Here is a 12,463-nt window from a genome sequence, read left to right as displayed (position 1 = left end):
TGACTTAAGGCTTTAATGTGCATCTGATTTTTTTCTTCTTCTGTTGCTTCTTATATTTTTGAGTCATCTTAGTTCTTTACTTGAGAGGACTTTTCAAAACTTTCCTTTGTGAAAAAACACCCAAAGAGTTAATTTTTTATTGACTGGAATATTGCAAACAATGTGATTTTGTCTTCTTGATGTTGAGTGTAGTTGTAGAAGACAATATTAATTTGCCAAACCAGTGGATTCCATCATTTTTCCCTAGAAGTGTAATGTAGTGTGACCAACATTCACTCATTAACAGTGATTTAAAAGAAAAATGGGACAGCCTTTTAGCACAGTATATTTTATTCATTTCTGCATTGGTTTTTAGCAGTCAGGATGTTGGAATGTACAAAATCTATTGCAATCATATTTTCATCTCTAGCTTTTTCCTCAGCTAACTGGCAGAATACATTTACAAAGCAAAACAGTATTACAACAGTGTTAGTGCAGATTAGCTGAAGTAGTAAGGACATGAATTTTAAATGAACAGTAGTTCTTATTCCTCTTTTGCCTTTTCTAAAAATATGACACCGCTCAGAAGATCTCACTTCATGCCAGTGAAGTTTCACAGCAGGAAAGACTATGGTGCATGCAAAACGCTTCTAAATTAGGAAAAGGATTCGCTATGGTGTTGAAGAAAACGCGAAATTCACAAATATTACGACCTTACGGCATTGTGAAGAAAATCCTTTTATGGCCAGAACCGCAGCCCGGAAAACTTCTGATGGTTTACTTCACAACACTGGAAGAGAAAAGACGACTGGAATTACGTCAGGCATATGTAAGAATAATGAAGATGAGATCAATGTGTTTGTGCCAGGTTGATAGCTCATGGCGTTGAAAATATTGAATCGCTGAAATATTTATGCCATATAACCCATATGCTCTGAAGAGCAGTCTTGCCCAAATTTCGAAATTCTTTCAATTTAAATTCACAGTCTGGCACTCAACAGGGCCAGCTGTGAAATAATAGCTGTATATGTCCCCATCAGACCTTCACAGAAACACATGCAGATGTTTAGACTGAAAAGGCTATTATGCTTTCATTATAGTTTAAAAATTAGTATCTGTGGACACTGCAGTTTCTCGCCTCTTAAGGGATGTTGCTAATGACTTAGATTCAAGTGTGCGTTTGAAGATTAGGGGATGCAATTTTCCGTTGGCTCCATGGCGCCAACTGGCGTACGTTATTTTCCTGACCTGAACGTTATTTTCCTGACCTGAGGTAATTCTAACCGCGGATTCAATACACAAACAGAATTGACTGCAGAAACTCTCCCAATAGTCAAAAGCATATAAATAAACATCTTTTTTTACGTAATTGTGACTTTAAGAAGATGACAGCCAAAGAATGTCAACCACCCAGAAATGTCAAATTTAACCAGTCACTGCTAGATTGAGTAATCTTTCAGTGAGTCTCTCCAGTTGAATTTGACAGAAGGGTGTCAAAAGATACGCATCACACTTACATGGTGTTCTGCTTGTAGCGGTCAAGAGCCTCCTGAGCCACCACCTCGGAGAATCTGGGATCGCTCCAGGGGAGGTCTCCTGGCACCGTGAAGCTCATGGGAGGGGCATCAAACAGCTCAACGGACACTTTGGTGTCCTCTGGCGGCTTGTTGTCTTCTGATGTCCTGGACATAACCTTGAGTGGAACAAAATTTAATTGTGATGAGGAATTTAAAGAAAAATGCTGTATTTTTTCTGTTGATTACATTGTATTGTAGTTTACTGTATAATCTAAAAAATGTGTATGTTATGAACTGGGAGGTCATATAAAAGGCATATGCAATATTATTAAAAATTGGGGAAATCCTGAGAAGCTCACTGTTTTAATCTGGAAGATTCCATCCTTGGTCTTTGTGTTGTTGGCCAGGGCAGACACCCAGCCAAACTGCCGGTTGAACATGTCCAGCAGGCTGGAGGTGTTGAACATCTGCTCCTCGAACCTCCTCAGAAGCTTGCTGTACTCCTGGGTGAACTTATCCGCCATGGCCAGAGCTCTCTCCAGCTCCTCCTTCACAGGTCCTTCCAGAGGGTTCTTCCCCGAGCAATCTGGGACAGACGACAGGACTTCCTGTTTACAACTGCGAGGTTATCAGCAGTCTGCAAAATGTCCCACCTGACCGCTCGGTGATGCTTTCAGAATGACGTCATAGATTCTTCCCCTCTCCACAATTCTGAACATACATAGTTCCACCCTCAACTACCATTGGCTGATATGCCACTGAGACATCAAGGCATTATACACAGAATGGGGAATCAATTTCATCTAAGCTTTGAGTTGTTAGTAACCTCACACATGGACTATTGGATGTACTGTTAATGTACTGTGTCCAGGTAGAAGCTGGCACTTTGCCAGGCTGTCAATCATGACTAGAATTTATATATTTAAAAGTATATTTAAAAGTGGGCCTCAGATAATCTGGTAAGTTACTTTTGTGGAAGTCATGTTTCCTTTTTCACTTGTTTGTTATCTTTTCATCAGAATGCTTTTAGGTTGGAATTAGGGAATTAACCTCTAAACCTGTGAAAGACTTTGGTGCTTCTTACCAACTGACTGGATGGCTTTGCACTTTTCACATTCCTCCCGCAGCTTGATGCAGCCGGCTGAATTGCGACGGATTTCCCTGCAGGTCATGCGACCATTCCCGAAAGGCTTCGTGATAACCACGTCCTCGTTAACGCTCCCATTTCCTTAAACAGGGAAGACAAATGTAAAAACAAAACATCACATCTGACGTCCAACATCTTTATCACCCAGTTTTCAATGGGGTATTTATCACGCAAAGCTAACTGTGAACATGCTACACTTCAGCCTCATGTCAAATCAGGGGGGGTACCTTCAGCGGGCATGAGGTCGAAGTCTTCATCCCTGCCCACGTAGGGTCCCAGGGAGCCGAAGATGTTGCGGGCCATGTCCATCATGGGCTGGAACATGCTGTGGAAGCCGTGGAAGTCCTGGTCCTGAACCACCGACCTGTAGGTGCGTGAGTGCCCCTCGTTACGCCCGAAGAACCTGGAGAACCCGAAGGGGCTGGGGAACATCGGCTGGTGGAAGGAGCGCATGTGGTCGAACACCTTCATGCTGTCCTGGAAGATGTTGTCCACTCCATCCGCCACCTCGGAGTAGCGCTCCTCTAGGTCCTGAAACCTCTCGCTCTGCTCCTGGTCCTTCCTCTCCAGCATGTCGATGTTCTCCCCGTTGATCCAGATGGAGATGGGAGAACTCCTGTTCAAGACCTCCTCCAGCTGGAAGAGGAGGCACAAAGGAAACACATTCCACTGCTGTAACTGAAATATTATGCAGGGTCTATTGTGCTAGGTCTGCTCCTAGTTGTGCTAGCTAATATATTTTATATTTATAGTACCTCAGGACCAGGGCCAAACCATGGTCCTGAGGCACTATAAGGTCAGTTTATTTGGTTGATGGAACCCTGCTCAGTATGTGAGCTGTTCCAAAAAGGGTGATCTTTTGTAGCTCGTTGATATTGATTGAGCCAAAGATATTTCCTTATTATTATTGTTGTTGTTGTTGTTGTTTGTAGTGGTGTTGTTGTTGTGGTTGTTATTATTATTATGATGATGATGATGATTATCTTTATTATTATTGTTGTTGTTGGTGGTGGTGGTGGTGGTTGTGGCAGCAATGGTGTTGTTGTTATGGTTGTTGTTGGTGGTGGTGGTGGTGGTGGTAATGGTGTTGCTGTTGTGGTTGTTGTTGTTGGTGGTTGTGGTGATGGTTTTGTTGTGGATGTTGTTAATATAATGATGTTGATGATGATTATTATTGTTGTTGTTGTTGTTAGTGTTGTTAGTGTTGTTGTTGTTGTTGTTGTTATTATTGATACTATCATAACTGAACCCAGTCTGGCCCACCTGCCGGCCCACCAGCCCGGAGCCGCTGCTGCAGGTCCTGGAGTAGTACTTGATGCAGGTGTTCTTCAGGCACGGCTTGCACTCCTCCCACAGCGCCTGCATGGTCTCGTTGCACACGCCCTGCTCCTCCTCCAGCTTGGCCTCCATCTCTTGCGCCGCCTTCAGCGCCTCCTGGAGGAGGTCAGACAGCACCACGACGAGGGCGATAGTCACAAAGCTTATTTATCTATCACAATGGCTCGCAGTACACCGTGCCTGGCTGTGGGAAAGTTTTGTCACTCTTTATCTGAAGGACATTAAGCTCGGATCAAAACGCACAGGGAGCTAGAAGTGGCGTTCACTCAAACAACGGAAAACAGCTTCTAAATGTTATTCTTAAGCTGCCTGTGGTGTTTGTACAGGTCATTGACTACTTGCTGAAGTGCACACAGTGGAAACAGCTACTGATAGATAATTTTTGAGTGAACTATTAAACCATGAGAAGTTGCACTTTCTCTGGACATAGAGATTTTAAAAAATGATAAAATAAACTGAACACTGAAAAGTGCAACTTGATTTAATAGTGCAGAATGTGAAAAAAAAATGTAAACAGTGACAAAGAATCAGGATTACAATCTGCATGTACCAATCTCCCAATGCAGCAAATTTAATTGATTATAATATTAGGCAAAACCATGGGGCATCAGGGGCAACTTGAATTTAATCTCTGCATGTATTGGTAACTCTTCCAGAGTCAGCAGTAGTCTTGTAGAAAAACTAAAAAAAACAATAAATTACACCGACATTTTGAAGGAAAGAAGTGGGTGTGCCATGGGTGAGGTATTTCTGACTCAGATCAGTGGTAGGAAAAAACAAAACCTGCCTCCTTCTGCTGTTTGGTTTTCTCCAGGGCTGTCAGGAACTTATTGTGCTCCTCCTCAGATTTCTCCATCACAGACTTCATCTCTTTCACTCCGGTGATGGCATTCTCAATTTGCTTGTCCAGGTACTTCTCACCCAGGAGGGAAATCTCTGCAGTGCATTATGGGAAACTTAATGGATCTGAATTCATCAGAAGCAGGCTTTAAGCACAGTGGAATTAGGGTAAGTATTAGCAACAACCGCAACATTAAATGAAGCCTTTATTCATTAGGCATTTCTGCATTTGTTTTTCACTTAGAAAGCCCTCAGAATATGAACTGTTTGTTCATAAATTTACTCTAAATGTACAAAATTCATATTCATCTTATAATAAGAATAGGTACTTAAACAAAACATGTCAAGGTTAAAACTGCGACAAACATATGCTTTTTCTACTTTCATATACTGTAGTATGCCAATATTATAATTTTAAAAACAGGTATATCAAGAAAATTTTACATAGTGAAGCTAAGAATTTGTATTTAATGCAAATTACATATTTTCCATACAACTAAATTCATTGCCAGCATGGCATCCATGTCCCTTTAAATAACACTGAAATCCTTTCTAGGAAACTTCCAGATAACTGTGGAATGAATTCTTCCTCCACGGCCATCCAAACACCATGCTAATTAGTTTTTTTCTGTACAAAAAAATATCATGCAGCTTTACCAATACACTAAGTAGTTTCCTTAGGGATCAAAAACATGCAAAATGTCAAAGACTTTTGTGTATGCATGCAAGACAGCTTTCTCAGGAGGAGCAAGCTTTCTCATTTGTTGCGTTCTTTTCCCCAAAGGAGGGGTACTTACCGTTCAGCTCCTCTTTGGAGGGGGGCAGCAGGCTCTGGACTGAGTAAAACAGGAGACAGAGCCCCAGGAGACACCAGGAGTACCTCATCTTACCCACACTCTCAGGAACCTGGCTGCAGGTACTTTAGCACTCAGACTGTGGACTGTGTGAACCTGCAGGAGAACCAAAGTGGGAGGCTTAATTTGTAACACAATCTATGGACAACCAGCAGGGTGGCAGGCTGTTGTATTTGGTAGAGAGTTCACCTAACAATTTCGAGCAAGGTACTCTGAAGGTACCGTTCATATACAATTATATAAATGGACAGAGGATGGTAAAAAGTAAGGTACTTGTCTGTGTAGTAAAAGTAAGGTACCTGTAGGTGTATCTGGCGATTCAATAACTCAGTTTAGTCCTGAAACTAAGTTTGTAAACATATCTCCATGCTCTTGACTCTATTACCGTTATACCAAAACTAACATTCTGAATATTGATCATATAGACACAGGCCTGAGCCCAACATGATAAATAGAGCAAGCAAAATTCATCTTCAGTATCAACTAAAATATAATAAATCCAAAACTAATCTCAAAGGCAGTAAACTGAATTGACATCAGTGTACTGCTCTGGGGAGGCAAGACCAAAGTACTAATCAAAATGAAAACTTTGGAGTGAATAGGAAGAACATCCTGACATTGATATGATCAGATTTCTCAAATCACTTTTCAGAAACTGAAGAGCCAGTCAAATTTCTGGAGCAATGATGCACAATTAGAAGATTAGAAGAGAGATTAAGGACATACGGTATCATTAGTTTTGTCGATGAAAACAAATGATACTGTATCATTTGATATATAGTGAATTACCCAGTGTTGTTTTATTTCTTGACATTATAAATTCTACCCCTTACTTTATTTGTGTAAGGCTATGAATTTCTCAAGCTTTTTTTTTTCTCTAATTTTAAACGGCATCGTACCGCATTGCGATTTTCTCTTTCCTTTCCTTTTCGTAATAAAATGTATACAGTTACATTAAAATTCTAATTTTAAATGTATTCCAGAAACATCTTATTGTGAAAGGGCATGCAAAAGCTGTGTGTGCTGAAAGAGAGATGCTTGTGCTGACAGCTGTGTAGATGTTCTGCAATGCTGATACTGCTATTTTTAGGCATTAGAAGAAAAAAAAAAGACTGATGATGACTATGCTTTTTTCCCCACCTGACTGCAATGTTTTTGTTGTCCTGACAATTCACCACTAGGTGGGGCTGTGTAAGGACTACTCACTACTGCAGGACTGCGCAACCAGGGCTGATGCATTTCGGGATTTTGTGCCAACCTCTGCTCTTAATTATTTAATTAGCTCAATCACATCTTGGATTGATATTCGCATAAGCACCAGCTACAGCAACAGACTGCAAATGCATTGTATAGATATTACTGAGCTTGAGTGCTGGAGTGGACCAGCATAGTTTATATGGCTGTCAGAGAAATGAAACCAAGGTAATTGGTTGGAACAAAAACCAGCATGCAGACCATCCTTCCCGGACCAGAGTTGTGCACCCCTGCACTAGTGGAACAGAACTAGGCACCCTTTCTGCAAAGGAACATTCCAGTATGACCAGGCATGGATAATCTCAATTTTGCAGTCACGGGCTGGCATCCAGTGCTTCCGTCACTCAAAGATAGGGGAGGGATGAATGACAAACGTTGACAATGAGCCCAGAATTAAACTGCTTCTAGAAACGACTTCCTGTAATTTAGTTTCAGTACCCTGCTGCATGTAAACAGAAGCCCATAGTCCTTAATAATGTCTCAGATGGTACGGTCTGACTTTAATTGATATTTGTACATCCAACAGCCTTTCAGAATACCTCAGAACATCTCAGAACTACTTCAGTTGTATTGTATCCCCATCAGAAAGACAGCTGCATTTCCATGATGTGAACAGAAGAATCACCTTCATTGTCAGAACCATATAATTTACAGAAATGGACACTGTAACACATCAGGCAGCCTTGGAGTGGCGATAATAAACACTGACAGTGCCTATAAGATGCATCATCACTCTCAGTCAAAGCTGGGAGCGTTCACTGTGAAAAGAAGCACTTGGAGACTAGTGCCTTTTGGCAAATTTAAACAAGGGGCCCGGTTACATAACCAGCACACAAGCCTGTGAATTCCTTATACAAACACAGCCAGTCGGTGCCGGGGGCTTGGGAAGATACTTGTGAGTACCCTTCCAGGCTTCAGACAGCTGTAAATAGTCTTAGGGTGTGATATTAGGATTTCCATTGCCAGGTTTTTCATTTACCCCAGAGGAAGGAGAGCAGTCTTCTCCCAACAGATGTAAAGAATGCAGCTTTTACCGTATGCAACCAAGGTTAAAAGTAGAAATTAGTCTTTGCAATATTTTATTTTTGATTGGACGTTTTTCAGAGAAACATCTCTAAGGATGAATAACAGCACTATCCCCTACTCGACAAATAATCTGGAACAGATTAAAACAAGGAGACGGATATAACAGTGATTGCAGACTCCCACAGCACAGCATGGGGTACATCTAAGCTACTTCAAGCAAGCAGATGGCCTAAGCTCTGCATAAGCGGGGATTTGCACATTGTAATAAACACTCAGCAATGGAAATCAGTAAAGAGGTTGGAATGAGAATATCAGTGGGCTTGATTACTTGCTGTACGCTCTGCCCTGCATGGCTAAATTCACCTCCCTGCACTAGTAGTCACAGCCAAATCATAGCTGGAAAATAATCAGGCAAAAATAAATCATATCTGATTTATTAAATGTATTTATTTTACCTATTCAAAGCCTGTGGTCCTAAAAAAGCATGTTTTGAAATTATTGAGAAAGGTCACACCTATGAAAATCATAGTCATTCAAATCACTGACAGCGTTTATATATATAGTGCTCATGACTAGGCACTAAACTACAATCCCCAAACCCACGACATCTCTCCCATATGTATCCCATCATTTACGAGGATTGAGAATCTAGTCAACAGCAATCGAAAATGTTAAAACATGCATGCGTACACTGCAGCGCAGGGTGGTTGTTTTCAATGAGCATTAGTCCCTGTTTGGGTAAAGGATACGGTGGATGGTCCCCGAACGCCACTCCCCACAACCGCACGGCTGCAGGGGTTACAAGCATCAAACACGCACCTTACATTCCCATCTTAGCCGCGGCTCACTCACCTCCCCGCTGATCCTGCCTCTTCACAGTAGATGAAGCGCGGCGGGACTGCGTCCTCGTAGGTATTTATACCTTGCGCTGATGTTGACACTGTGATTCACTCACGGAGAATGCCCTGTGGTTTTAGACTTTTCTGGAAGTTGTGTAATTCCCGGTGCACAGCACGGAGATTAGCCCGCTTTCGGCCTGAAGTGGGCAATGTTGCTCTATCAAACAGCGCCGTCCCGCCCCTCTCTGCTGAAGCAGAACTAATGTGGTGAGTTTATGGCGATAAGGAAAGAACAATTTTCGATATGATTGCGAGAATTGTGTGAAATAATAACATTGATGTGTGATTGACAGATATTGTAGTAATTTTTGCATAATGTATGACTCAAAATCATGAATTTTTGAAAATAATTATATGTGGCGTCATTACAGTATTAACGCATACCTACTATTATTAGCCACACGCGCACACACGCACACACACACTAAATTGTATAGATGCAGCACAGACCACAGACCTGTTAATTCATGCCCTTATCTCTTATTAGCCAAGTCTACTTTTATGCATCTGCCTTTTCTGCCTACTTTTTCCAGTTCATCAAGTTCATTATATAACACCATGTTTAATTCTGAATCAATGAGAGATAAAGTTTGGTTAAAGAACAACTTGCTTGTATTTCTGTAAACGCGTTGGTTTTTAAATTGCACGGGGGTTGTGTTAAAATACAACTGTCTAGTGCTGTGTGAGTAATCCACTGAGTCAGACTTTGGCTCCGTGTCAGTAATGTGCTATGGTTGAGTTGTTGCTTCCAGCATATGAAGAGAAAAGCAGTGTTTAGTATAATTGCCATCACATCAGAGCAGCTGAACAAATGACATCTCTATTGAATGGTGAAAACAGTTGTGAATGTTCAATAATACGCTTTCAAAAATGACAAAATAATACGTTTATATTTGTTCCACCACATTTCCCTTTGGAGGAACCAAAAAACACCACCGATAAGAATCGTCTCTGTTGGGTTTGCACTTTATCTGCACCTGCCAGCATTTCCCGGCATAAGTAAAAAAAAGGCACAAAAACAGCCGACGTTGTGTCATGTGCACATGGGCACTTTTCAGCTCGGTTTGAGCTGTGGCTGGGCTGGCTTAGCATGCAAAACAAAACAACAGTGTGACATCTTTACTGTCCATGGCAATTAATGTTGCTACTGTAGGTCAGAAAAACACAAATAGCACACAATTAGGAGACAGATATATCATCCATACCCTTATGGAAATGGAATATACATGAAATATACCAAAATATATTATCAAGTTATTTCATTATGTATGGGAAAGTATACAACTCATTGCCACTTTCAAATTACAATATACTTTTTTACAAATACATAGCTGTGAAATGCATGTATCATTGAACAATATATTGCGGTATATTCAATTTCTTTAAGGTTTTAAACATTATTTACACGTTGCATAAATTAGTTAGCTTAACATCACACAATATAAAATACAGAGTGCACCACGTATTTTGATTTTGTATCATGCATACCTCCCTTATATTATCTAGCATATTGCTACATACTGTATATCCTATATCTCTCCCTCTGCTGACAAGCCCAGTAGCTCCCGGAACAGTGCATCCCATTCCTCTGAATCATAATGCACCTGGTTGTCTCTCCCCAGGGTCTGCACTTTTATGCTCCACACCCGCCAGTATTTCCCACCATTGCCGATAACCTGTCATGTGAATTGCCCACGGGGGGCGGGGGGGGCATTTTGTTTTTTTCACCCCAGCCTGAACTTCAGAGCCGAGCTGATTTGTGTACCATGAAAGTCCAGCTTCTGCGTAAGAAGGTCACATATAAGAAAATGTATACATGAACTGGCTGGCTGACAGCTGGCAGTTGCTCTATTTCGAATGATAAGAATGAAACCTACGAAGGACAATTATTCCAGTAGCCTTCCTCCTTTATTGATTCTCTACTATAAGACAGAGGACCGAATACAAATGGCCACTTTTCTCCAGTGGGTACTCTTCGCCAGCCGGAAGGAGACGGGGGGGGGGGGGGGGGGGGGGGAGGCTGGCAAAGAAGTGCCAGCGTGTCTCCTCTCATCCGCAGTGCCCCTGAAGCGCCAAGGTCAACCTGCGGACTGCCACGGAAGGGAATCGGGCGAGTCCCGAAACATAAATGTCCCACAGCTGCAGGCTATATACAAGTAGCAATACCTCAGCAGGAACGCAGCCTTCATTGCACAAGGAGAAGGACAATATGAATGTGAATCATGTTCTCCTCAACATATTTAAAGCCTTGGGTTAGGCTTTAGCTACCTAAGCCGCGAGTACTTGTGACAGGCGTGTTACTCCAAAGGTGCAGCCAGCATAGTGCTTTTACGACAAATGTGAGATTTTGTGATTTGAATGAGGCAAAGTGTTTTTTAGAATGTATCTATTTGTTAATTTGATTGAAAGTCAGCTCTCTGTCCACAGCAAACACCCTGCAGCTGAAAGTAGCACTTTTGCACTATAATAATTAAAGTCAATGTTGGAGGTAAATTACAGAGGAGAGGCAACTTTCACAGCCCATAAGTTACAGTCCACAGTCATTTTCAGTTTTTAATTATATCAGTTTATGTTATGCCCTCTGGCAGATAGTCCGGCTCACAGCCTAGTAAACCCCGAGCAGCAGGACATCTGGATTCTGTTCACCACAAGCCACGCTTAGTTAAGAGAAAGCATTGCAAAAGTAGAGATTAGTTAGTTAATAGAGATTAGTTATGGTCAGAAGAGTAAATAGATATGTTACATTTTTTCTCCATTAAGTAATTTTTTTATACGTTGAGCAATAATAATAATATATTTTTATTCCTTTTTTTACAATGATGCTCCTGCTCCCAAAGAAGCATCTTTCACTATTGTTTGAAATAACAGCATAATATCATGTCTCAACATTCTGCTGTGACAAATCATCTATTTATTCATACCATTGAACTAAGATATCCAAATAAAACCAGATAAGCGAGTATCAGGTGTGGGGCTATATGAATATTACCCACCAGATGGCAGTGATACGAGACTTCAAAAACTTGTGTTTTGAATGTGTTAAAGTTTCGGCAAAGTTTCTGAGTTTGGACAAATGCAGAATGAATACTGGTCTTTAAACTGGGTTATCATCCTATTTATGAATGTTATTTGCAAAGTTTTAGCTGGAAGAGCCGTCTGTCAACTCAACCAATCAGAATTTCACATTTGATAATATGTCCCACACTTACATTCCTTCCAGGAATTTATCTGCATGAAATTATTGGTCCAACAGCATATGCTTAACCTAGTTGATTGGATTTCCAAAGATTTCCATCTGTATTCATGATGTTCACATTATGTTGTATTCCTGTGAGTGTGAGCGCAGGATGTATGAAATAGTGTTTTTCAACCCCAGCCAAGGACAGCCTCCCAGCACAGAAGAAACAGATAGTCAAACACAAATGTCTAATCTGGAACCAAGTTATTCCACAGATTGCTGCTATTGCATCAGTTAAATTTTCTACAAAGAGGTTCCAATCACATTGCAAGTTATTCCAAAGATTATTTTTATCTTTTATTTATTTTTATTGATTACAAAAGTTTAATATTCTACAAATAGGTTGCGGTCACACTAATGCAACCATAGTT

The 12,463-nt window shown here is 41.0% G+C and overlaps 1 protein-coding gene across 1 annotated transcript; it reads right to left on the bottom strand.

Annotated features, from left to right (window-relative positions):
* Positions 1-312: 312 nt before the first annotated feature.
* clu (clusterin) lies at positions 313-9,028 on the bottom strand. Its single transcript, XM_035421898.1, has 9 exons — positions 8,808-9,028; positions 5,619-5,771; positions 4,769-4,917; positions 3,907-4,077; positions 2,871-3,279; positions 2,581-2,724; positions 1,856-2,082; positions 1,497-1,672; positions 313-769 (listed from the first exon to the last, which is right to left on the bottom strand). The coding sequence occupies exons 2-9, from the start codon at positions 5,704-5,706 to the stop codon at positions 757-759; spliced, it is 1,377 nt and encodes a 458-aa protein (XP_035277789.1). The 5' UTR covers positions 5,707-5,771; positions 8,808-9,028; the 3' UTR covers positions 313-756.
* Positions 9,029-12,463: the final 3,435 nt, after the last annotated feature.

This window comes from Anguilla anguilla, chromosome 6 (genome assembly GCF_013347855.1).
Source record: "Anguilla anguilla isolate fAngAng1 chromosome 6, fAngAng1.pri, whole genome shotgun sequence".
Taxonomy (NCBI): Eukaryota; Metazoa; Chordata; class Actinopteri; order Anguilliformes; family Anguillidae; genus Anguilla; species Anguilla anguilla.
Note: the sequence above shows the minus strand (reverse complement) of the source record. Positions and strands in the feature narration are given on the sequence as shown.